Source organism: Heterodontus francisci, chromosome 7 (assembly GCF_036365525.1).
Source record: "Heterodontus francisci isolate sHetFra1 chromosome 7, sHetFra1.hap1, whole genome shotgun sequence".
NCBI lineage: Eukaryota > Metazoa > Chordata > Chondrichthyes > Heterodontiformes > Heterodontidae > Heterodontus > Heterodontus francisci.
The window spans coordinates 74,487,074-74,514,010 of record NC_090377.1 but is presented as its reverse complement, the minus strand read 5'-3'; the positions used below and the strand labels follow the sequence as shown (position 1 = coordinate 74,514,010).

The following is a 26,937-nucleotide window of genomic DNA, read 5'->3' as shown; positions in this document are numbered from 1 at the left end:
ACCTGGCGAGTTGTATTAACAATTATTATAACTACCTTATGATAGTAAAGGTATCTTTAGAGACAAAGCGGAGACATTGCTAAACTGTTTGAAGAAACACTAACAACGTTTCTACACCCAACCTCCCTTTCAGGAGAACAACTAACCATCAATTCAGAAACAATTAAGCAGAACCTACACAACTGGATGCATTTGCCAGAATAGGAAACTTCAAAAGCTCATAATTGCATTCACCACCTCTACACCCTTTCAATGGGGTCCAGCTCGTAACTCTAGTTCCCTGTGAGTTACCTGCACATGCAATCCTCATGAATTGTTCAGCAGGGGGCAAACTTCCAAAAAGTTCTCAAACAATGGGAACTAGTAGCATCAGATTCATGGGTTCTTCAAATCAAAAATTGTTATGTTCTGCAATAGGCTACATTCATTTTGTAAACTGCGCTTATGAAATTTGGTAATCTTGGATTTTGATTTCATGTTTTCCTGTTTTGCAGAGACATTTCTCTGTTTTTGCAATCAATTTCCCTGGAGCAGACTCATTGGCCACAATATACAGCAACATTCTCAATGCTCACTTTAAAGAATACAGCTTCAGTTACAGTGTAATGAAAATTATTAATACTGTCGTTGAGGCTGCTATCTGTCTTCATCAGAAAATGACTCAGAACTTCCTACCTACAGCAATAAGGTTCCATTATATTTTTAACCTACGAGATCTGTCCAACATTTTCCAGGTATATTGGCTGGTTGAATATTATTTACCTGTTTCTTTGACTCATGAAACTGTATGTGATTAGATGCCATACTAATGTTCTTACAAATAACATTTTAACACAAATCTTAATAACACAAATGTTTTAAAATTAATTTATTTACTTGCACATTTTATAATTGTATGTGACATTCTTGATACATTTTACATTTCTAGTCGATGTTTTAACATTAGCCCTTACCATTTGTGCAATTGAAATATAATTTTACTCATGAAAATGCAAGATTAATATGTTAGTACTCAAGTCACTGTTTAGGTCAGAAAACAGTGACTACACTTCAAAGTACATCATTGACTGTAAAGTGCTTTGAGACGTCCCGTGATCATGAAAAGTGCGATATAAATGCAAGTTTTTCTTTTTTTCTTTTGATATTATTTACCATGCTACTATTTACATCTACTGTACACCAAAAGTTAATTATGATGTGCAAGAACTCTGAAATTACATTATTACAAACTATGTTGTTAATTGTTTACAATTGAGAGATTGAAGTCAGTAGGTTATAATTTTTTGCTGTAATATTTATTGCCAGTAAACATTAGGCAGAATTTTGCCATTAACTGGGAAGTCACACCACCGGAGCCAAAAGTGTGAGGCGACGTCGCTTCAGCCAGTGGCAGGACCCAGGGCAGAATATTGCTGGTAGTGGCCAATTAAGAGGCCACCACTGGGGCTGCTGTCCAATTAGGGACAGTGACCCATCCCCAAAAGCTGGCAGCCCAATCAGAGGACCAGCAGCATTAGCAGCGCCACCACTAACGGTGGCCATCGCTGAGACTACAACTCTAGGGAGAGGACATCTGAATGGCCGGGCACCCTCAAAAACAGGTAAGTTGGATTGAGGGATGCCAGGGCCAGGTAGGCAGGCCTTGCCAATCTGGGTGGGTGGTGTCACTGTGCACCAGCGGCGCCATTGCCACGAGGGTGGCCATGCCTTGGGCGGGCCCCTCCATGATCCATGGAGTGCCCCTAAAGGAGGGCCTCCCCTCTTCCAGAACCCACTTGGAGGCCGCCAAGTTTCAATGGGCATCTCTTCGCGTGGCGGTGGGCCCTCCCGACATTGGCAAAACACCCGTGGTGGTGGTAAGTGGCCACTTAATTGGGTCAATTAGCTTCCAGGCTGGTATCCGAGCTGCCAAATTTACCGCTGCTGGCAATATGGCATGATGGCAAGAAGATGTCAGGCACTCCCACCTCCCAGCCTGTTTCTTTTCCCAGTCCATTATTTCCATGAGTGAAAACAATTTCAATCTTCAGAGTGCCAAAATGGCAAGTAGCGACTGAGTTCATCTCTCCAGGATGTTCCAGAGATACAGAGACAGATGCTTTGCAGCAGTTAGCCTGGCAACCTCTTGGTTTTGGAATAATGCATAGCACTGAGTTACACCAAAAAGAATAAACAAACTAATCAGAAAATGTTCGTAGTCACTTTTATGAAAAATGAACATTTAGTTCTAGCTGCCTGATAGCTTTACAGACCTAATCAGTAAATTTAAGCAGAAAATAATTAAGATTTCAGCTATGCACAACTTTAATCATTTGGATTCAACATGCCTTCAGAAAAAGAGCCGAAAAGGAGGGAAAATTTGTTTGGAGAGGGGGAATTGTAAAAAATGTGCTACTTTCTAAATGACATATAGAACTTTCCTCTTCATTAAGACTCCCAAAAAGTACATTTTTTAATTTTTATTTTTAAAGGGTATGGTATTTAATTCAGAACAAGCTAAAACATTTTGAATTTTAAGCTACCGTATATAATGCTACTATTAGAGTTACTTTTCCATGTTAGGAGTACTTGCTCAACAGTTAGAAATAATTCAAAGCAATCTTTATAATCAATCAATTAAAGATGCTTTGTGTCTGCTACAGGCCATAGGGAGTGAAAAATTGACCAACTTATCCATCATGTCTGTAGTCTGAAGTATACTGCTTGGGAAATTGGAGCCAATCATTGATCCTTGTGTTAGTTTTTAAAAAAATCATGCTAGAAACTGCTTCACCACAAAACTGGCCACACCCCTAGATTGAATTAATCACCATTGCGAGTTTCCACTAATTGCACTCATTTGCGGGCCTTCGAGGAAGTTCTAAAATTTAGAGGGACAGTATAGGAATGTTCTAAAAGCTTTTGAATGTAATTTGCAGTTAAGAAACTGACTACTGCACACCAATATAGCTAGCAAGTCGTTCTGTATATTTTTAAAGTGATTTTCAGTTCCTCAAAATCAGGTTACACACAGGTTGTGGAATAGACACTGATTAAAATGATTATTTTTGTGATAAGCCCATTTCAGCTGTATTAATCAAACTGCACCAATTTACCACTCTTAAATACATCAGTTTTTTTTAAAGAAAAAAATCTTAAAATAAAAAATTCATTCTAAAACACTACCTGATTGTGCTGGTTCATGGCAGATCTTACGTTTGGCAATATACAAATGAGTCTGAGCAGAAACGTGAGGAAAAAAAGCATTCTCAAAACCAGCACAAATTTGGAAGCAATTTGGGCTGGGATTGCCAGTTGAGCCCAACATAGAAACACTACCACAAGCTTTCCTGTGTATAGTCAGAATAGGCATGATCATTCATCCTCTGAAAATGTGTGATGATTTTATCTTTTACTATATATTATGTGATTTCCTAAACTATAGTAGCATGCATCACTTTTTTCAACAGCATGTTGTGTAAATAAGCACTCAGAAAATAGGAAACAAACATGAGGAGGAATGAAGGTTTAACTATGTTTCTTTGTTACTTACACCTTAGAATGGAGGCAAATGGGGCAGGGGACGAGGCGGTAAAGAAAGATATTCATAAATTGGTTCTGGGGTTGGGAGGTGTGGAGAGGGAGATCCAGCACCGCTCTACAGCAGGCCACTGTTAGCTCGACAATCCAGCCTCTTTAACAGGTGGACCCCATCCCACAACCCTCCTCCCCACCACACCCCAGCCCCCAGTGACATAGGTACCCACCGTTGACAGGGAAACACAGGCACGGCTCACAGAAAGGCAAACGGGTCAGTGTTTGAGATTTTCAGCAGGTGCATTTTGGCATCATTCTAGGTTGTGCCCCCTTTCAGTTTTGTGGAACCTTAATCCTTTTTGTTTGCTGTAATCTGTTTTCTTTGTGTTCTCTCTTCATTGATACAGCTGAGCCTCTGTTTTGTTCACAATACTATTTCAAGGGCAGCTTTTCTTCTGTGCCAAAAAAATCTTGCAAATGAGAACTGTTAGTCAAATACATATTTATTGGCAAAGCACAGTATCACCATTAAATACAGTGGCATAGTTTTTTTTTTGTCATTTTCTTTCTCCTCTCCATTGCTGCTTAGATATCCATGACTTTGCATTGTCTGCAATGTATAATCTTGTGGCCATTCTTTATGCATGAGTCTTCAGAGATTTTTTCTCATTCGTTTGTAGGATGTGGGTGTCGCTTTTATTGTCCAACCGTAATTGCCCTTGAGAAGGTGGTGGTGAGTCGTCTTCTTGAACCGCTGCAGTTCATGTGGGGTAGGTACATCCACAGTGCTATTAGGAAGGGAGTTCCAGTGACAGTGAAGGAACAGCGATATAGTTTCAAGTCAGGATGGTATGTGGCTTGGAGGGGAACTTGCCGGTGGTGGTGTTCCCATGCATCTGCTGCCCTTGTCTTTCTAGGTGGTAGAGGTCAGGGGTTTGGAAGGTGCTGTCTAGGACCCTTGGTGTGTTGCTGCAGTGCATCTTGTAGATGGTACACACTGCTGCCACTATGCGTTGGTGGTGGAGGGAGTGAATGTTTGTGGATGGGGTGACAATCAAGCGGTCTGCCTTGTCCTGGATGTTGTCGAGCTTCTTGAGTGTTGTTGGAGCTGCACCCATCCAGGCAAATGGACAGTATTCCATCACAGTCTTGACTTGTGTCTTGTAGATGGTGGACAGGCTTTGGGGAGTCAGGAGGTGAGTTACTCACCACAGGATTCCTAGCGTCTGACCTGCTCTTTTAGCCACGGTATTTATATGGCTACTCCAGTTAGTTTCTGGTCAGTGGCAAGCCCCCAGGAGGTTGATAGTGGGGGATTCAGCGATCATAATGCCATTGAATGTCAAGGGGAGATGGTTAGATTCTTTCTTGTTGGAGATGGTCATTGCCTGGCACTTGTGTTGTGTGAATGTTTCTTGCCACTTATCAGCCCAACAACCACAACCATCCTCCTTGCACTAGGTATGACTCCAACTAGCAGAGAGTTTTTCCCCTGATTCCTGTTGACGCTAATTTTGTTAGGGCTGCTATGAGGCCATACTCGGTCAAATGCTGTCTTGATGTCAAGGGCGATCACCCTCACCTCACCTCTCTTCAGAGATTTGAGATTCATTACATTCAGAACAGATATAGTAGCTCAAAACTGGGCAACCATGAGGCATTATGGGCCATCAGGGACACTCAACTCCAGACCTCATTACAGCCTTGTTCCAAACAGACAAAAGAGCTGAATTCCAGAGATTAGATGAGGCCAATCATCTAAGACCCAGGACATTGCTGCTGGAGATTGTTAGGGTAGTATCCTAGGTCCAACCATCTTTAACTGCTTTATCAATGACCTTTCCTCCATCATAAGGTCAAAAGTGGGGATATTCGCTGATGATTGCACAGTGTTCAGTACCATTCGTAATCCTGATATAATAAAGCAGTTTGCGCCTGCATGTAGCAAGACCGGGACAGCATTCAGGCTTATGCCGATAAGTGGCAAGTAATATTCTCACCACACAAGTGCCATACTGTGACCATATCCAAGAATAGAGAATCTAACCATCTCCCCTTAATGTTCAATGGCATTACCATCGCTGAATCCCCCACTATCAAGAACCTGGGGGTTACCAGTGACCAGAAAGTTAATTGGACCAGCTATATAGGTACTGTAACTACAACAGCAGGTAAGATACTGGGAATTCTGTGGTGTAACTCAGCTCCTGACTCCCCAAAGTCTGTCCACCATCTACAAGGCACAAGTCAGGAGTGTGATAGAATACTCTCCACTTGCCTGGACGAGTGCAGCTCCAACAACGCTGAAGAAGCTCGATATCATCCAAGACAAAGCAGCCCGCTTGATTGTCACCCCATCCACCTTAAACATCAAGTCCACCACCAGTGGCACACAGTGTCAGCAATTTGCACCATCTACAAGATGCACTGCAGCAACTTGGCAAGCCTTCTTCCACAGCATCTTCCAAATCTGTGACCTCTACCACCTAGAAGGACAAGGGCAGCAGACACATGGGAAAACCATAACCTGAAAGTTCCCCTCCAAGTCACACACCATCCTGCTTTGGAACTGTTTGCCATTCCTTTACTGTCGTTGGATCAAAATCCTGGAACCCTCTTCCTAACAGCACTGTTGGTGTACCTACACCACATGGACTTCAGCGGTTCAAGAAGGCGATTCAAGGGCAATTAGGGATGGGCAATAAATACTGACCTAGCCAGTGACACCCATATCCCATGAATGAAAAAAAAGAAAAGTCTTGACAACAAGTGTAAGTAAGCAAATGGCTGTCACAGCCTGATCCTGATGTCTAGACAAGTACACTTTTCCAGCAGGTGTTGCTAAAGATAACAATTAGTCTCCTTGCCTTATTTTTTTCCATCTAGCCCAGAGACCCTCAGGCCTACACCCGCTTTAACTTAGATGGAACTTCTTCAATGCCAATTCAAGCTAAGGGGAAATTTCAATACAAATGTGCAAAATTTTTCAGTTTTATTGAAGATACAGATCTCTTTAAAATGTAATAGTGATACTGAATGGAAATACAATTCATGCAGAAAAACTGAGGGAGCATGACTGTACATTGAAGGGGATAGGCCTTTGAAATAGGGACTGAATTCTGAGAGTCAATCCTGTGATACTGTCTATTCTAAACAGCAAAGCAGAGAAAAAATAATAGACTGTAGTGACTGCATAACTCTTGCAGCTTCAGTTGAAGTTAGAATTGTAAACACTTTAAATTCAGAATGCATGCTACACTGAGATAGAAACCTGAATATTCAGTATATTTCCTTATCCTAATTTGAGTTCTTTCTTCAAACAAATAGGTTGAATTTTGAAAGCAAATCAAGGCCCTTAGTTATCAAAGATAAACACCTGTATTTTATTCAAAGTTAGAAAATGTAAGCATTCTAGTTACTGACATTTGAGACACAAACAGATGCAGGTAGAGAGAAAGAGAACAACATGCATAGAATTATTCTTCCAGGAACCATCACAAACCATCAAATTTAATATTTATGGAACTCTCTTCTTCTTTGGCCTCCTTATCTTGAGAGACAATGGATAAGTGCCTGGAGGTGGTCAGTGGTTTGTGAAGCAGCACCTGGAGTGGCTATAAAGGCCAATTCTAGAGTGACAGGCTCTTCCACAGGTGCTGCAGAGAAATTTGTTTGTCGGGGCTGTTACACAGTTGGCTCTCCCCTTGCGCCTCTGTCTTTTTTCCTGCCAACTACTAAGTCTCTTCGACTCTCTTAGAAAGTTACAAACCAGTGAAACCTGAGATAAAATCACTGGACCTTGGGTTATGCTCTAAATGGTATAATGTCCCCTAATACAACATCGTATATCCTCCAACTCACTATGAACGATGCCACAGGAAATTTAGCAATGTGTAGCAATAGTCTTGCATGAGTACCTTGCACTAACTTGCATGTTTCCACTTCTGTGATCCCACACTAGCTGGGCATTAATAAAATGCTGACCATTTCTATTGATGTACTGTTGGCTGGTGCTCTGGTGCACTGATGACAATACACATGCAGTCAATGACTCCCTGGACAAAAGGAAATCTAGCCACTGTTGCAAATCACACACTCTTGTGTTGACTGTCAAGGTCAACAGGGAAAGTGATGGGTGCTACAGACTGAGAGAGAAGCATTCCACCATTTACTTCAAATGCTACTGATGCATCCTGAAAAACTGTGCGAGCAGGGTGTGGTGACCTACTTAATGCTGCTGTAAACTGCAGACTAGGAGATGTGGCTAATGTCCCCTGTAGAAACCCGAAAGGAGCCAGTGACAAAGTTTGACAGCCAAAGACAAAGCAATGTCCCCTGGTCAAGCAGGCCAACAGGTCTTATCCAGAAGGCTGCAGAGGTCTGTGATAGTCTGCAGAAGTGCAACCTCCCAAGTCACTGTACTTCAGATACATCCAAGAAAATGAGCCTTGGCATGTATAGCCTGTGTGCATGGTATGGCCTCCTAAAAGCCACCTGATCACCTGATGCTGGCTGTTGGGTTGCTGCCTCACTTCCTCCAATTGTTTCTCCAGCCAAATGAAACTGGCAATAGCACCCATTATAAGCAGATAAAATTTATTGAGGATGATGAGGCAAAAGGAAAGTGCATAAGACACAGTCTGGAAGCTGGAAATTCTCCTGGCAATCCAAATAGCATAAAGATCCTATAATTCAATTAGCTGCAGATGACTGAGCCTTTAAGTACTACTTCAGTGGCTCTGATTCACCAATTCTATCAGGTTTTACTGGACAAAATCATGAGTAAAATATTTATTTACCTATTTCCAGGTCTAAACTTTAAGGAGTGCTGGTTAGGCCGTTCAACAGCTAGTACCAAGAGGTAGTGTGTGCACAATGCTTGCTCTGCCCAGTGGTGGTTCAAAAATGTGTTGCATAGGACCCAAACCTGCTTATTAAAAGACTCCTGTCAGAAATAGGGGTGTGCTGTAGCCACCCATTGCCACTGTGGGTCGGAAATGGCAGTGACCATATTAGGAGCAGGAATGATGTAGTAAATGGTGCTCTGTGATTTTCATCCCCACTACCACCTTGTTCCCAACAGACAGAAGTCCCCTTAAGCCAGTGGCCTTGATGATACTTTTACACTTTGTGTCAAATCATTCCTATTTTTATAAAATAAGGATGATCGGTCTATTATCTATTCATTGGAATCAGCGCTAAGTATAAATAAAAAGTAGATATCACACTATATTAAACATGGCAATTTCAGTTTAACACAACATAAAAATATTAAAAGTGAGAGGAATGTCAGTTATTTCCTGGTAGTTGCTTCTGATTTTCAGTAGGAGCTGGAGACTTCTGGTGGCTGTCAATCAACAAGACCTTGTATTGATATAAAAACAAGAAATGCTGGAAGTACTCAGCAGGTCTGGCAGCATCTGTGGAGAGAGAAGCAGAGTTAACGTTTCAGGTCAGTGATCCTTCATCAGAACTGACAAATATTAGAAATGTAAAAGGTTATAAGCAAGTAAAGTGGGGCTGGAGCAAGAGATAACAAAAGAGAAGGTGTTGATAGGACAAGGTCACAGAGAATAACTGACCAGAAGGTCATGGAACAAAGGCAAACGGTACATTAATAGGGCGGCACACTGGTGCAGTGGTTAGCACCGCAGCCTCACAGCTCCAGCGACCCGGGTTCAATTCTGGGTACTGCCTGTGTGGAGTTTGCAAGTTCTCCCTGTGTCTGTGTGGGTTTTCTCCGGGTGCTCCGGTTTCCTCCTACAAGCCAAAAGACTTGCAGGTTGGTAGGTAAATTGGCCATTATAAATTGCCCCTAGTATAGGTAGGTGGTAGGGAAATATAGGGACAGGTGGGGATGTGGTAGGAATATGGGATTAGTGTAGGATTAGTATAAATGGGTGGTTGATGGTCGGCACAGACTCGGTGGGCCGAAGGGCCTGTTTCAGTGCTGTATCACTAAACTAAAAACTAAACTAAACAACGCGTTAGTACACAGAGGATGCCAATTGACTGTAAAATGAGCAGCCCTGGCTCCAAGCACAAGCATTAAAAAAAACAGTGGGTAGGCACAGTAGAAACAAACTAAAATAAAATAAACAAATAAAAAAGAACTACAAATAAAAAGCAGGGCCCGTCATGCTCTGAAATTATTGAACTCAATGTTCAGTCCGGCCGGCTGTAGCATGCTTAATTGGTAAATGAGATGCTGTTTCTCGAGCTTGCATCGATGTTCGTCGGAACACTGCAGCAATCCCAGGACAGAGCTGTGAGCATGAGAGCGGTGGGAGGGTGGTGTTGAACTGGCATGCAACCGGAAACTCGGGGACATGCTTACGGACTGAGCAGAGGTGTTCCGCAAAGTGGTCACCCAATCTGTGTTTAGTCTCTCCAATGTAGAGGAGATCACATTGTGAGCAGCGAATACAGTATACTAAATTGAAAGAAGTACAAGTAAATCACTGCTTCACCTGAAAGGAATGTTTGGGGCCTTGGAAAGTGAGGAGAGAGGAGGTAAATGGGCAGGTATTACACCTCCTGCAATTGTCTGTCTTTTTGTGGGATATGTCAAACATTCCTTGTTCCAGTCCTACTCAGGCCCCCTCTCCCAAGTCTTTTTCCAGTACATTGATGACTGTATCGGTGCAGTTTCCTGCTCCTGCCCGGAACTAGAAAACTTTATCCACTTTGCTTCTAATTTCCACCCTTCTGTCACCTTCACGTGGTCCATCTCCGACACTTCCCTTCCTTGACTTCTCTGTCTCCATCTCTGGGTATAGGCTGTCTAGTAATATTCATTATAAGCCCACCGACTTCCACAGCTCCCTCGACTACACTTCACACCCTGCCTCCTGTAAGGACTCCATTCCATTTTCCCAGTTTCTCCGTCTCTGACGCATCTGCTCTGATGATGCTACCTTCCACGACAGTGCTTCTGATATGTCTTCCTTTTTCCTCAACCGAGGATTCCCCCCCACTGTGGTTGACAGGGCCCTCAACCGTGTCCAGCCAATTTACCACATCTCTACCCTCAGCCCTTCCCCTCCCTCTCAGAACTGTGACAGGGTTCCCTTGTCCTCACTTTCCACCCCACCAGCCTCCACATCCAAAGGATCATCCTCCGCCATTTCCGCCACATTCAGCGTGATGCCACTACCAAATGCATCTTCCCCTCCCTTCTCCTGTCAGCATTCTGAAGGGATCATTCCCTCCGTGACACCCTCGTCCACTCCTCCATTACCCCCACCACCTTGTCCCCTTCCCACAGCACCTTCCTCTGCAATCGCAGGAGGTGTAATACCTGCTCATTTACCTCCTCTCTCCTCACTATCCAAGGCCCCAAACACTCCTTTCAGGTGAAGCAGCGATTTACTTGTACTTCTTTCAATTCAGTATACTGTATTCGCTGCTCACAATGTGATCTCCTCTACATTGGAGAGACCAAACACAGATTGGGTGACCGCTTTGCGGAACACCTCCGCTCAGTCCGTAAGCATGACCCTGAGTTTCCGGTTGCTGGCCATTTCAACACACCTCCGGCTCTCATGCTCACATCTCTGTCCTGGGATTGCTGCAGTGTTCCAGTGAACATCAACACAAGCTCGAGGAACAGCATCTCATTTACCGCTTAGGCACACTACAGCCTGCGGACTGAACATTGAGTTCAATAATTTCAGAGCATGATGGGCCCCCACTTTTTATTTTTTAGTTCTTTTTTCTTTTTTATTTGTTTATTTTATTTTAGTTTGTTTCTACTGTGCCTACCCACTTTTTTTTAAAATCTTTGTGCTTGGAACCAGGGCTGTTCATTTTACAGTCAATTGACACCATCGCTGTACTAATGCTTTGTCTTTCACCACACCATTAACATACCGTTTGCCTTTGTTCCATGACCTCTGGTCAGTTATTCTCTGTGACCTTGTCTTATCAACACCTTTTTTGTTATCTTTTGCCCCACCCCCTTTTTACTTGCTTATAACCTTTTACATTTCTCATATTTGTCAGTTCTGATGAAGGGTCACTGACCTGAAACATTAACTCTGCTTCTCTCTCCACAGATGCTGCCAGACCTGCTGAGCATTTCCAGCATTTCTTGTTTTTATTTCAGATTCCAGCATCTGCAGTATTTTGCTTGTATTGATATAGTGCCTTTAATGTAGTAAAATGTTGCAAGGTGTTCCATTAGAATGTTATCACATAACATGTGAGTCCAAGCCACATAAGGAGATATTAGGACATGTGACCAAAAGCTTGGCCATGGAGGTAGATTTTAAAGAGCATCTTAAAGGAGGAGAGAGAGAGGTGGAGAGGCAGAGAGTTTTAGGTAGGGAATTCCAGAGCTTGGGGCCTAGTAAACTGAACACATGGCCACCACTGATGGGTTTGCACAAGGGGCTTGAATTGGACGAATGCAGAGGTCTGTCAGGGTTTTAGGACTGGTAGAAGTTCCAAAGATAGGGAGTAATGAGGGCGTGGAGGGATTTGAAAACAAGGATGAGAATTTTAAAATTGAGCCATTGCAGGACCAGGAGCCACTGTAGGTCAGCAAGCACAGGGGTAATAGGTAAATTGGGAATTGATGCGAGTTAGCCTATGGGCACCAGAGCTTTAGATGAACTCAAGCTTATGCAAGATGGGAAGCTGGCCAGGATAGATTGGAATAGTCAAACCTAGATGTAACAAAGGCAGGGGCCAGAATTTTGCGCTTGTCGGACAGGAGCCGTCCACCTACCGAAAAGTCGGTGGCAATCCCACCTCCTCCGGGTCTGGGGATCCAGACCGGATTTTACGGTCCCCAGGCTCTTAATTGGTCTTAGGCGGGACTTCCACCTCATTGAGGCAGGAAGTCCTGTCTAATGGAGCTGCCGGCCAATCAGTGGGCACCCGGCGAGGCAGCGAGGATTGATTGGGGTGATGGGGGGCATGTTGGGCGTTGGGGCATTGGGGGCGGCCCTCCATCGGGCACATGATGCCTGATCAGGAGGTCCCCCCTCACCCCAGGCCGTCAGAAGGCTGCCTACTTTCTACAGGCGGCTTTTCTCAGGCCTGGACCGCCTGCCTGACAATGGTAAAATCCCCATGACTGCAGCCGGAAGCTCTTAAGTGGCTGGCCACTTAAGGGCCTTGATTGGCCTGGGGCAGGTGGGCCATTTGTCGCCGCGCCGTCCCGCATAAAAGGGCGGTGGAGGTGGGAGCAGGTCGGGCAGAGCCCCCCATGCCTCCCACTCCATTTCACGCCTCCACCCCCAGCCCACTCTTTGGGGGGTGGGGGGTGTAAAATTCCAGCCCAGGTTTCAGCAGCAGATGAGTTGAGTCAGGCAATATTATGGAGGTGGAAGTAGGCGGTCTTGGTGATGAAACAGATATGGAGTTGGAAGCTCAGCGTGGGGTCAAATAGATCCCAAGATACCACACAATCTGGTTCAACCTTAGACAGCCTCAATGGTAAAACATCCCCAGAATTAGCCACCAGTTGATCTCAGTATTTATCTATATATGGAAAGTAGATCTAGTGGCTTTCAAGGAACAATCAAGTTTACACACAGTTTGACTGTTGCAGCTGAAAAATATATCTTGCATTATATGGGATAAAGTTCCTCCCATTGCAAAATAGGATATAATGTGACTTACTTTGAGCAGCACGACAAGCAGTCTGCTTGTATACATAATAATAATACTCAGTTTTAATCTGTTAGGACTGTTTTGATTGGTCAGTTTAAGGGGTGCATCTGTGGGTGGGTTTATGTGGTGGGTGGTGCCTGGCGCACACAGAGGCACATGCGTGTGCGGACTGGAGTGCGTGATGCACGTGCAGCTGCTAATGGTTGGTGGAGGCAGCTGTGAGGTGATGGAGGGTGTTGTTTGGCGAAGACCAAAAACACTGGAAGTAAAGGGGAGCCCAACAACAAGGTTACCCTGGCTGGAGAGTATGTTTCCATGAGGGATGAGATGGGATTGATGGAGATGGCATGGGAGGGATGAAAGGAATAGGGTGGCATGGCCGAGAGGGATGGCATGGAAAGGATGGAATGGCATGGGATGCGAATGGCGAGGGATGCAGATGGTGTGGGAGGGAGGGATGGCATAGGAGGGGTGGATGAGATGATGGAATTGGTTAAGTGTGGCAAAATGGCAGGGACAATTATTTAAAACAACTTATTCTTTGTGCTAAAAATGAGGATTCACTAGATTTGAGTAAAACAAAGTTTTAGATCAGCTGTCAGGTGAATTAACAGAATACAGTGTTGATTCAGTGATAGATGAAGAAGATGGTAACAGTCTATACCCTCCAGAGTTTCTACACAGTCTAACTCCAAAGGACATGTCACCGCACAAACTTAGACTCAAGGAAAGTGTAGTTATAATGTTGCTAAAAGAAAACTTGAATCCTGAACAAAGACTTTGTCTTGAAACAAGATTGGTAGCTAGGAAGCTGTTTTCTTCAATGATAGATGCTGAAATTATAAAAGGCAGATTTCAGGGAAATAGAGTGTTTATTCCTCAAATAATATTAAGCCCATCAGATGTAAACCTGCCGTTTCAATTCACGAGAAACCAGTTCCCAATTAGACTTGCATATTTTATCATTTTAAACAAGTCACAAGGCCAGACTCTTGGCAAAATTTGTATTTATATTCCTAGGCTTGTTTTTATACATGGAAAGCTTGATGTAGATTTTTCCAGAGAAAGAAGTTGAATTCTGTTAAAGCCTTTGGTGAAAGAATAACTAGAAATCATGTATTTAAAGAAGTACTCTTGCAATAAAGATACTGGGCTGAATTTTATTCTCGCGCTCGAGGTCCAGATGATGGGCTGGTAGGCCGGGGTGACACCACCTCAGCCGTTTGCAGGACCAACAGCTGCATTTTACAGGGGTATGTGGGGGGGGTGGGAGGTAGGGGGCAGGCAACTAATTGCTTAGGGGCTGCCGTCCCTTTAAAGAATGGCCGCCAGCCCCCAGAAGCTGTCAGCCAATCAGAAGGCCAGCAACTCAGCAGTCTCAGCAGCGCTACTGGGAGCAGTGGCCACTGCTGGGACTGTACCTGGAAGAATAGGACACCATGGAAGGATGGTGCCCTCCCAACCAGATAAGTTGAGGGGGGCAGCGGGTTGGTGAGGGTAGATGGCACCGTTGCTGTGGGGGCGGCCATTGTCGCCGGTGTGGCCCCTCCGAGGGCCAAACAGTGCCCAAACAGAATGCCCCCCCACCCGAGTCCACTGGGAGGCTGCCAGGGTTTACTTGGTCGTCTCCCCAAGCGGCAGAGGGCCCACCCACTGTTGGGAAAATGCCAGTAGCGGCAGGCAGAAGCCTTTAATTGATCATTTAAGTGCTCAATTGGCCTCTGGGCAAGAGGGACATCCTCCACCTTCTCTACCACTGGCAAAGTGGCATGGCAGTGGGAGAACAGCGGGCACTCTACCCACTGCCTTCCCTTGCTATTTAACAGGTCCTACCCTCCCACGTGCCAGTCTGTCCCTAGAGGACTGGTAAAATTCAGCTCACTAATTTGACTGCAAATATTTTCTGGGTCTCTGCTAGTACATAATTATTTTCTAAAGGAAACACAAGGAATCATCATTATACTTAGAATACTTATCAACATTTTGTTGTTTTGGTTTCTAGGGTATCCTTTCTGTAACTCCAGATTGTTTACAGCTGCCTACAGACTTGATTCGTTTATGGTTTCATGAATCATCCAGAGTCTATGCTGACAAACTAATGGAAGAAAAAGATATTGAACAATTTTACAAAATCCTTATTGATACTGCAAAGAGATACTTTGAGGTACAGTCCAATGCTATGGTATTTAAGTACAGATTTTTTTTGATTGTTTTACAAACTATCTCCTAAGTGCAGAAAGGTATCCGTAACTACCATCAACATCAAAGTAGAAACCTATATTCCCATAGCCATAACATGGCTGGTTTTAGTAATAAAGAAACTATTAGCAATGATAAAACAGCATCCCATTTTGCAGTGGTCTTTCAGTTCATAGGCTGCAGTGTCAATGCAAAGCAGGCAATCTGAGACTTGTTAGTGAAGGACACAGATTTTTCTGTGTAACTTGGGCAGGTGAGGGACACGGATATATTTTATTTGCTTAACTAGAGTAGATGAGCTTAATTTTTTTAATGTTGAGGGACATAGATTTATTTACCTGTAGTTGAGGGGCTGACCTAAGTAAATCGATAAATTCCATAAATGTATTTATTTCTTCATTTGCTTGATTTAAAAAAAAATTGTGATCTGTACCATGGAAAATTAACCACCTATATAATCAGAAGTCTTGGGCTGGATTTTGTTGAGCTCCCAGCGTTGGGCTCCGTGGCAGGAAGATTGGAGCGGCAGCAGCCCGCCACGGAGCCCGAAGCCGGGAATGCAGGGCCCGAGCTTCCTGGCTCTCGGGAAGCCCTGTGTCAGCACATCCGCCGCTCCGCGGTGGGACCCGGATTTCAATATTAAAATCAGCTATTCAAATACATTTAAATGGAAGCCGGAGCGATCTTACTGGCAGTTCCAGATCCTCTGAGTGATGTGCAGCACTCCCGAGCCTTCACTTTCCCGTCCAGGGAAAGCTGGCACCACCAAGGTGTGGAAGGGGGAAACTCTGCATTTGTTGTAAAGTCGGTCGGGGGGGAAGGGGTCAACTCTGCATTGTCAGTGTAGTGGGGGGAGGGCGGAAGAGTTGAACTCTGCACTTAGGTCAGTGGGGGGTGGGTGAAAGAGGTCAACTCCGCACTTAGTGCATTTGGGATGGAAAAGGGGTAATTAGGGCTTTTCTGGTGTAGTTAGGGGGTGGATCAAACTTTTTTTGTTGCAGTAGAGGGGAACAGGGTCAACTTTGATCTGTCAATGCAGGCTTGGCAGCCCGTTAAAAATGGCACCAGCGCCTGTGCAGAAACAGGCGACGCTGTTGATGGCATCGCTGAGGCCACCCTCACCATGTGATTGGGGGTCCTCCGCCCTGCATATTATAATGAGCCGCAGTGGCATGGCGGCGCATTTTTTCGCAAATAAATTCCAGCCCCTTGTGTCTAGCATGCATCCATAGATAGCATGGGTTGAATTTTCGCCCCCAGAGGTGGGCGGGGGTGAAAATTCATGTTGCCAGCTGGTATGCCGTTTTGCCAGCACCATTCCACCCTTGGGCCATTTTCCCTAAGGCAGGATGGGGGCTGGAAGGGCTACCTATCTGCAAATGGCAAGTAGCCAATTGGGGAGAATTGATTGGCCTTACTTGACCATTTACAGAGGTCAACTGGAATTTTCCAGTCAGTCTGTGGGCCCACCGTGGTTTCAGGGCCTCAGCCAGCTGCCTCGAGGCAGCCTGCCGGTGGCAGACTGGAGTGGGAGGGTGCCAGTGCTTCAGACAGACTTTGAGACCCTTCCCCCCTCCACGATGGTGGCCCAGCTGCTGAGGCCAATTTTAAAGTTTAAACTTTTAAAAGTTGGTGAGAGAACCTCAATATGGAGGCCCCCTCTCTCTCGCTTACCTGAACTGCAGGCTGTTGCTCCTTCTGAGCTGGAGGGCCTCCTATTGGCCCTCCAGCTTTGATCGACATGCCTGCCCTCTAGCCACTTATTGGCCATTTCAGGGAAAATAACTGCTGGATTTTCCACACTGTGAGAGGTCCTGACCCCTATTTACTCTGACATCGGGGTCCCGACCTAAAACCCAAAATCCTGCCCCATATCTCAAAAGTCTCTATCTAAAAGCCTCTGTACAGCAATACATCCTGGGTCTTTTTCTGTCAACATGGCATTTGACTCAATCAGTCAAAAATAACTAAAAGACAGGCAGATGAACAAATGGAAATCATCACAAAAACAATTTGTTTCAAAATTTCAGTGGCTATGTTGCTCTTCTATTCAGCCCAGTTTATACATCTAGAAATTAAAAATATGACAGAATAAACATATTAAAAACATTTTGCAAAAAGGGATACTTGTGCATATCTACCCCATCTTCCAAAAGCCAAATCAATTTTTACCTGATCAGATCTCTCGAGGATATTGCTTTTGGAACCATTGGAGTTTACAGCATGCTTGTGGTCCTTCATGCTTCATGCTTGTGCCAGCTTTTTGCTAGAGTAATCCCACATATTTCATACTGGTCTACTCTCTCCTTAAGGTCTGTTTCTCCCTCTACATCGATCTCAAATATTTTTTGACTTCTTACTTAAAAGATACAATGATTTTTGCCTCAACTATTGTCTGCAGCACAGCATTCCGTGCTCCAACTCTCTGCATAAAGAAATTCCTCTGAACCTGTCTTCTCACTCTCTTAATGCCAATTTTAATTTGGCACTGACTCTCAACTGGTCTTTCCCTTTCCACCCTATTGAAACCCTTCATTATTTTAAGATCCTTTGTTAAATTTTCTTTTTATCTTCCTGCTTCAGTTGAAATAGACCCAAAAGCCCTGATTTTAAAAGAACCCACTTGGTGGAAATGAGGCAAATTCAAATCTGACACCCACTTTACGCCCTATCCAATTTTACTCTCCATTGATTTCAATGGCAAGTTAGTTAAGGGACTCTAAGTGGGGTGGGGGAGGACCAGAAATGACTCCAGATGGGACTAACCAGACTTTGAATTAATCCAGGTGGGCAATGGTGGATCTAAGACCACCCAGATGGGCCAATGAAGGAAGCATGTAAAGCAGGTCAGGACATCGGAATTCAGCAAAGATGGATGTGTTCCGATTACCTGATCTGCAGTGCATGAAAAAGTATAAAAGTAGGGAAGTGTTGCTGCAACTGTACGAGGCATTAGTGGGACTGCACCTGGAGTATTGCATACATTATTTGAAGAGGGATGAAGTTGCATTGGAGGCAGTTCAGAGGAGGTTCACTAGATTGATTCCAGAGATGAGCGGTTTGTCTTATGAAGAGAGATTGAGCAGTTTAGGCCTTTACCCTCTAGAGTTCAGAAGAATGAGAGGAGATCTAATTGAGGTATATAAAATGATTAAGGGGATTGACAAAGTAGACGTAGAGAGGATGTTTCCTCTGGTGGAGCAATCTAGAACGAGAGGTCATAGTTTTAGGATAAGGGGTAGCAGATTTAAAACAGAGATGAAGAGAAATTACTTCTCTCAAAGGGTCGTGAGTCTGTGGAATTCACTACCCCAGAGTGCGGTGGATGCTGGGACATTGAGTAAATTTAAGAAGGAGATAGACAGATTTTTAATTAGTAATGGGTTGAAGGGTTATGGAGAACGAGCAGGAAAGTGGAGTTGAGGCTGAGATGAGATCAGCCATGATAGTATTGAATGTCAGAGCAGGCTCGAGGGGCTGAATTGCCTACTCCTGCTCCTAGTTCTTATGTTCTTATGAACAGAGGAGTAGCTTGCTGTGATTGACATGGACAGTAGGCAGTCAGGAGGAACCAGGACATTTGCCAATGAAATGGGCAACAAAGGAACAATAATTCAAGTGGTCCAAATTGATTTGATTGGTCACTTCCTGCTGCTTCCTAGTTTAAAAAAAATAAGCAATTTGTTTGCTTACTTATTCTTTTTTGGTACTTACCAACTGAATTGTTAAGTGCTTTTGATTTGTTCACATTCGGTTAATTAACCATTTAAAAGGTTTTAAGGAGATATGTCCTTATTTAAGCCAGTCAGCAGTAGCCTACAGAGGTATGATACTTTCCAGTGTGATGCCTATGAAAGGTGTGAACTAACAGACTGCTAGAAACAATGCCTTTTAATATACATGTCCATTATATAGTATCATGCTCCTGTCCTTACACAACAGTGTAATGTCCAACTCACCTTGATGGTGTCACAGGTGATCGGCTATTATTATATGTTAGAATGTGTTATTATATATAACGGTTCAGTATTTGTATATTCTCAAAATATTGCTGGGGAGCAACCACAAAACATATGAAGATGTTGCCAGAAAGCCGCTTGTGATGATACACTGAGCATTGGCCACCAGCAGCACTGGTGAGAGGTAATAGTCTGATCCATATAAATTCATGATACATGAGAAAACAACTAATATTATCATTAAATTGAGAATAATTTATAATTTAATGAATCTTGAGTCTATCTTCTTAGCTAAAGTATTTTGTCCTCAGATTTTTTTTGTTGCATGCAATATTCAGAAATGTATCTTCAGTTAAAACCATGTTTAATGTTTACTTTCAATGAAGGAAATCAGATGGTAATGTTAATCATTCATCTACTTTATAAATCTATTTGCTGAGCACATATCTAATATGATCAGAGTGTAAAGCTAATGTTTGAACAGCTTAATCTTGTGTGAATGCCACTAATTTATGTTATTATTTTGGCTTTAGGTTATTGATGAACATATTTTTACCGAAAAGCCATTGATTTACTGCCACTTTGCTCAAGGTGTTGGAGAACCTCGATATTTGCCTGTAACTGATTGGAAAAAGCTACGTAGAATTCTTACAGATGCCCTGGAACATTACAATGAACTGCATGCAGTAATGAACCTTGTCCTATTCAAAGAAGCCATGCAGCATATGTAAGTATGCTGAACTATAGAAAAGATTCTTACCATTTATAGCATTATTATTACCATCTTGCATAATTCTCTAGTTTCTCTCCTATCTCCCCTCATGCCCTCTCCAACTCATCTTGGCCACAAGATGCATCTCCTGTTCTCTCGACCCTATTCCCATTAAACTGCTGACCATGCAGCTTTTTTTTCTGGCTCCCATGTCAGCCGATATTGTTAACGGTTCTCTCTCTTCAGGTACTGTCTTTCTCTCCTTCAAACCTGGCACCCTCTCACCTGCTCTCCAAAGAAAAACAACCCATGGTCCCTCTGTGCTTGCAAACTTCCACCCCATCTCTAACCTCCCTTTCCTCTCCAAAGTCCTTGAGCATGTTGGCACCTCCCAAATCCATGCCCATCATTCTCAGAACTCCACATTTCAATCCCTCCAGTCAGGTTTAACCTTGCCACAGTACTGAAAGGGCTCTTATCAACGTCACCAAATGATGTCCTGTGTGACTGTGACAAAGATTAACTAACCCTGATCATTCTCAACCTGTCTGCAGCTATTGACACAGTTGACCACACCATCCTCCTCCAAAGCCCCTCCAACTGGCTGGGACTGCCCTCACCTGGTTCCATTCTTCTCTATCTAATCGTAACTGAAGATTCACCAGCAATGGTTTCTCTTCCCGTTCCCACACCATTCCCTCTGGTGTGCCCCAAGGATCTATCCTTAGCCCCCTCTTATTTCTCATTTACATGCTGCCCCTCAGCAACATGATCTGACAACAGTGCGTCAGTTTTCACATACACTGACACCCAGCTCTACCTCACCACCACAGCTCTTTACTCCTCCACTGTCTCTAAATTATCAGCCCGCTTGTCCAACATCCAGTACTAGATGAGCAGAAATTTCCATCTCTGCAACATTGCCTGACTCTGCCAGTGCCTCAGCTCATCTGCTGCCATAATCCTCATTCATGCCTTTGTTACTTCTAGACTTGACCATTCTAATGCACCCCTGTCTGGTCTCCAACATTTTACCTTCCATAAACCATGAGGCCATCCAAAACTCTGATGCCTGTGTCCTTACCTGCACAAAATCCCATTCACCCATCACCCCTGTGCTCATTAACCTACATTAGCTCCTGGTAGGGCAACACCTTGATTTTAAAATTCTCATGCTTGTTTTCAGATCCCTCCATGGCTTGCCCCTCCCTATCCCTGTAATCTCCTCCAGCCTCATTACCCTCAGATATCTGCAATCCTCTAATTCTGGCCTCTTGAGTATCGCCAATTTTAATCACTCCACCATCAGTGGCCGTACATTCAGCTGCCAAGGGCCTAAGCTCTGGAATTTCCTCCTTAAATCCCTCTGGCTCTCTATCTCTCTTTCCTCCTTAAAGAAGCTCTATCAAGCCTACCTTTTTGACCAAGCTTTTAGTCATCTGTCCTAGTATCTCCTTTTGTGGTTCAGTGTCAAATTTTGGAATGTTTTATTACTTTACAGGTGCTATTTAAATACAAGCTGTTTTTATTTGTGGAACACCACGAAACGTATTGTGGCACAAATTGTTTCATGTGATCTGGCAAAAAAGCACATCTCATGCCCTGTCTCCTGTTGGGTCAATGATGAGGTGGTGGTTTTTTATGCTGTATGCATCCCAAGATTCTGTCTCTCTGGATAATCATTGATACAAGCTGCATGAGTATTAGCTGCTGTTTCCCATAATGGTCTGCATAATTTTTAAGCACATTTGTGGTGGGTTTTTCGAGTCTTTGTAAATGGGAAGGTCAGTGTTGCACATGAGCTTTTCCATCTCATGCAGCTCGATGATGTCGCGGCAAATGGCAGGAGTGGCAACAGGGGACTGCACCAGAAGCCACTCAGTTGGAGTGGATTAAACATCACTGACACCATCCTCATGGCAACAATTAGCTGCACGACCATGATCTTTGTTTGGCGGTTGCAGGGCCATGAGGCAGAGCAGAGTAGACTAGGGCCACTGTTGCAGTGTGAAGTGTACTGGCTATGCTCTCCTTGTGACATTCCAGTGAGTTTTTAGACCAGGTTCAACCTAGTGTTTTGGTTTTTGGCTGGTGTTGATGTGATGAGGCTGTTCAGAGTGACTCCCAGGTATTTTGGATGGGATTGTACATGAATCACAGAAAGTTAACATGCAGCTACAACAATCAATTAGCAAGGCAAATGGTATGTTAGCTTTTGTTATAAAGGGATTGAAATATAAGAGTAAAGAAGTCTTGCTACAATTATTGTTACGACCAGATGAGAAAGGTGTCTAGGGTTCTCTTTCAGCCTTCACCTGGTCTTACTGTAACAAGGTTTAACTTTAAACACGGCATGTTTTTAGCTCCCCCGTGGTGAATCCTTGTTCATCGCTTTCCAATTATAAGTCAAAGAAACCAGCACAAACATGCTTTTTTAGGTTTAAAGAAGAAAAGTTGAAATTTATTAAACTTAAACTTGAATTCAATTAACACCTTTGGATACATGCCGCACCCCACGTGAGCATGCATACGCGATACACATATGCAGATAGAGACAGAAAAGAGCTGAAGAAAAATAAAGTGGAAAGGTTTGAGACAATATTTGAAGAGTTGTTGTTATAGTTCTTTGAGCTCACTGTAGAGTCCTTGATTGTAAGTAGATCTTGCTTTTTGTTGGGGCCCAGTATTCTTCTTAAACCCCGTTCGCTGTAGGAGACTTTTCTCTCTTGGGGTTCATGTATCTTCAGTGGATTCAGAGGCTTGTGAGAAAGAGATGGGAGCAGGGAGAAGAGATCTTCTCACTCCAGGAGCAAACTGCTTTCTGCCCAAAATGTTTGTACAAATTCAAAAAACTCAGGTTGCCCAGCAGGTTAGTCATGTGACTAGCTGGGTAGAGTCATAGGGTTATACAGCACAGAAACAGGCCCTTCGGCCCATTGTGTCTGTGCTGGCCATCAAGCGCCTATCTATTCTAATCCCATTTTCCAGCACTTGGCCTGTAGCCTTGTATGCTATGGCGTTTCAAGTGCTCATCTAAATACTTCTTAAATGTTGTGAAGGTTCCTGCCTCTACCATCCGTTCAGGCAGTGTTTTCCAGATTCCAACCACCCTCTGGGTGAAAAACATTTTCCTCAAATCCCCTTTAAACCTCCTGCCCCTTACCTTAAATCTATGCCCCCTGGTTATTGACCCCTCCGCTAAGGGAAAAGGATTCTTCCTATCTATCCTATCAATGCCCCTCATAATTTTGTATACCTCAATCAGGTCCCCCCTAACCTTCTCTACTCTAAGGAAAACAACCCTAGTCTATCCAGTCTCTCTTCATGGCTGAAATGCTCCAGCCCAGGCAACATCCTGGTGAATCTCCTCTGCACCCTCTCCAGTGCAATCACATCCTTCCTATAGTGTGGCTCCCAGAACTGTACACAGTACTCCAGTTGTGGCCTAACTAACGTTTTATATAGCTCCATCATAACCTCCATGCTCTTATATTCTATGCCTCGGCTAATAAAAGCAAATATCCCATATGCCTTCCTAACCACCTTATCTACCTGTGCTGCCGCCTTCAGTGATCTATGGACAAATACACCAAGGTCCATATGACCCTCTGTACTTCCTTGGGGCCTACCATCCATTGTATATTCCCTTGCCTTCTTCGTCCTCCCAAAATGCATCACCTCACACTTCTCAGGATTAAATTCTATTTGCCACTGCTCCGTCAATCTTGCCAGCCCATCTATATCGTCCAGTTTGACAATGTCCATTTGTGTATTTGGCCATCGTGGCAGTCAGCCTGGAATGCAAGCTCCCCCACCTTCAACGTCTGTTGATCAAAAGTCCATTGTGGGTTGAATGTCAGGGAATGGCTGCTTTGTCCTTCCAAATACCATCTGTTAATATGCAAATGTCTTTTCCAGCCACGGCTGATCTGTTCAACAAGTCCTCCCCTCACTCCAGTAACAGTTTAAAATCAATGATCATGACAAAATTAATGTGCCTTATTCTTGGCAGGTGGGGGGTCTACCATGACAATTATACATGGCGTTGGTGAAGCCACACCTGGAGTATTCTGCAGTTTTGGTTTCTTTACCTAAGGAAGAACATACTTGCTCTTGAGGGAGTGCAACAAAGGTTCACTAGACTGGTTCCTGGGATGAGGGGATTGTCCTTTGAATACACTGGGCCTATATACCCTGGAATTTAGAATAACAGATGATCTGATAGAAACATGTAAAATTCTAAAGGGGTTAGATAGGGTAGATGCAGAAAAAATGTTTCCCTGGCTGTAGAATCTAGAACATGAGGTCACAGTCTCAGAATAAGGGGTTGCCTATTGAGGTCTGAGATGAAAAGAAATTTCTTCACTCAAAGGGTTGTGAATCTTTGAAAATTCTCTCCCCCAGAGAGCTGTGGCTGCTCAGTCAATAAATATACTCAAGACAGAGGTTTAAGATTTTTGGATATTAAGGGATGTGGAGATAGTGCAGGAAGGTGGGGTTGAGGTAATAGGTCACCCATGATCTTATTGAATGGTGGAACTGACTCAAAGGGCCAAATGGCCTACTCTAACTTATGTGAGTAAGTTGCCTTCTGTAGAAGGAAATGTTAAGTTCTTTACCGTTGGCGTTGTTGTTCAGATGAAACACAACATATCTGTCTTCTCTGGATTGGGCCAGCGATGCCAGGTCCAGAAGTAGCATTCAAGTAGGCCCAGGTCACTTGTGAGCATCCTACTCACTTTCTCTAGCATCCATGCCTGCATCAGCAGTGCTATCCAATCGGCATAGATGAACTTCTGGGATTTGGTGCAGAGCATTCCCGCCATATAGATATTGAGGAAGGCCAACGTGAGCAGCGACCCCTGTGGCAGACCATAGTTGACTGTCCGTGTTTAGCTGGTCTTGTCACCAAGCTAGACATGGAACTTACGGTTGCTTGCTTGGGTGTTGATGAGCCTTCACAGAGCTTCACAGAATTAATCCATCCTCACCACGCAAACCTTTTGAGACGGGTTCAAGATGTTGTTGTAGATCATACTGAATGGCAATCCATCATTAGAAACTCATTAGCACTTAGAACAGCACTTCAATTGGATGACATTGGAAATTCTTGTTATACAGTTTCTTTTTTTTTGGACCATATTTATGCCTCAGTGTATTGAGGGGCCAGATTGTGCTGAAATTCTCAAGCACCATGTCTGAATTTAAATTCCCCAGCTACTGTGGTGGGATTTGAACTCATGACTCTGGATTATTAGTCCAGGCCTCTGGATTACTAGTCCAGTAAAACAACTACTATGTTCCATACTTCCCTGGGTCTTTTATGTAAAGTAACTGCTCTTTCTGTATATTTACACTTCTTTCAAAACTGAATATAAAATTATATTTTAGACTAAATTAGCTTAAGCAGAATTTTATTTTCTAATTGGTTAGTTTTGCATTCCTGAAATTGACAGCTGAACACTGGAAATATATGCTGCTGTGAAATCTTCTGCATAACATTTTCCACCTATCAGACTTTTAAACAGTATTGGTGAAATTCTTGTCCATATTCTGTTGCTGACTGATGAAGTAGAATGGAATAATTGATCTTCAGCATTTCATTTAATAAGAAAATTCTATTTAGATGGTTTAATATCTTTTGTAAATGATAACTGAATTCACTCAGTTTAATTATCATCGTCTTCTGGAACAGGAGAAAAGCTTGTAAGCCATTAGGTTTGTACAAAAAAAGTCTAAAAGTAGATAGGTTTTCTTGTCAGTTAAAATGGAATAACACAGGATAAATATCCATTGTAGTGAAACTATGTTTTGGTAGGAAAGAATCTTCCTAAAAATTGTACCAAATACATTGGGGCTGAAATAGTGGTTTCTGAATGGAAACGATGTCCAAAGAGGTCCAACTCAGTGGCCAACCTCCATCTCAGAAGTGCATCCAATATGATAATGGTTCGGACACTGTAGAGGCAACCTTGCGAACCACCTAAAACAGACATTAGGCCCTTAAATATGCTAATAAGGGACCTGGCCTGCTGCATTCAAGACTATTTGGTTTATATGCAGTCTAACCAATAGTCCTTAAAAGAGACCAATAGAGCCCACCACATATATATTTAGAAGGTTCTCTTGGCTCCACATTAAACCTGCAGAGCACGGTAGGCCATCAGTCGCTTCCTTTCCAGACTCACTAGCCCTTGGTCAGTATCCACTTGGCCCATTTTGTGACTGTCCCACCCCCCCTGACCACCTCACCGTTGCTGATTTGTCTTTGGGTCCTCAACCTGTGCCCGAAGCATGTTGGTACTATACTAATGAAGCCATCAAATCAGTTTGCTGTGGTCATGCTGTTGGCCACATCAGGAATGTGCAGCATGCATTGTACCCGGATGAAACCCTGATTTGGGAGTGATGCAATTTCTGGGCCTTAATATTTTCTGGCTGTACCATATATATATCTATAGAATAATGTATTCCTTTAAGTTATCAGTTGATAAACCTATGTAATCGTTAACCATCTCATCTAAACTCTGAGAGGAAAATACTGCTTTAAAATCATGGATACAATAATTGATCATTATGATACTGGACTAGTAACTTGGAGACCTGAACCAACAATCAAGAGAACATGAGTTCAATCTCACCATAGCAGTTTGAGGATTTGAATTCAGTTTTTGTAAAATCAATAAAAAATGACCATGAAGCTTTCAATTTGTCATACAAACCCAATAAGTTCACTAATGGTCATTGGGGAAGAAGGTCTGCTGAACTTACTCGATCTGTCCTAAATGGGACTCCAATCCACATCAATGTGGTTGACTCTTAACTGCTCTCTGAAATGGCTTAGGATACCACTCCGTTGAATCAAACTGCTATGTGCAGAGGTTCAAGAAGAAGGCCCACCACCAACACCTCTAGGGATGAGCAATAAAT

General features: G+C 43.4%; 1 protein-coding gene across 1 annotated transcript in view; it reads left to right on the top strand.

Annotated features, from left to right (window-relative positions):
• Nucleotides 1–26,937, top strand: part of dnah9l (dynein, axonemal, heavy polypeptide 9 like) — a 563,466-nt gene that overhangs the window by 296,736 nt on the left and 239,793 nt on the right. The window contains exons 50-52 of the mRNA XM_068036275.1: nt 495–734; nt 15,140–15,301; nt 19,829–20,022. Coding sequence (XP_067892376.1) covers nt 495–734; nt 15,140–15,301; nt 19,829–20,022 — 596 coding nt within the window. The remainder of the gene's footprint in view (nt 1–494; nt 735–15,139; nt 15,302–19,828; nt 20,023–26,937) is intronic.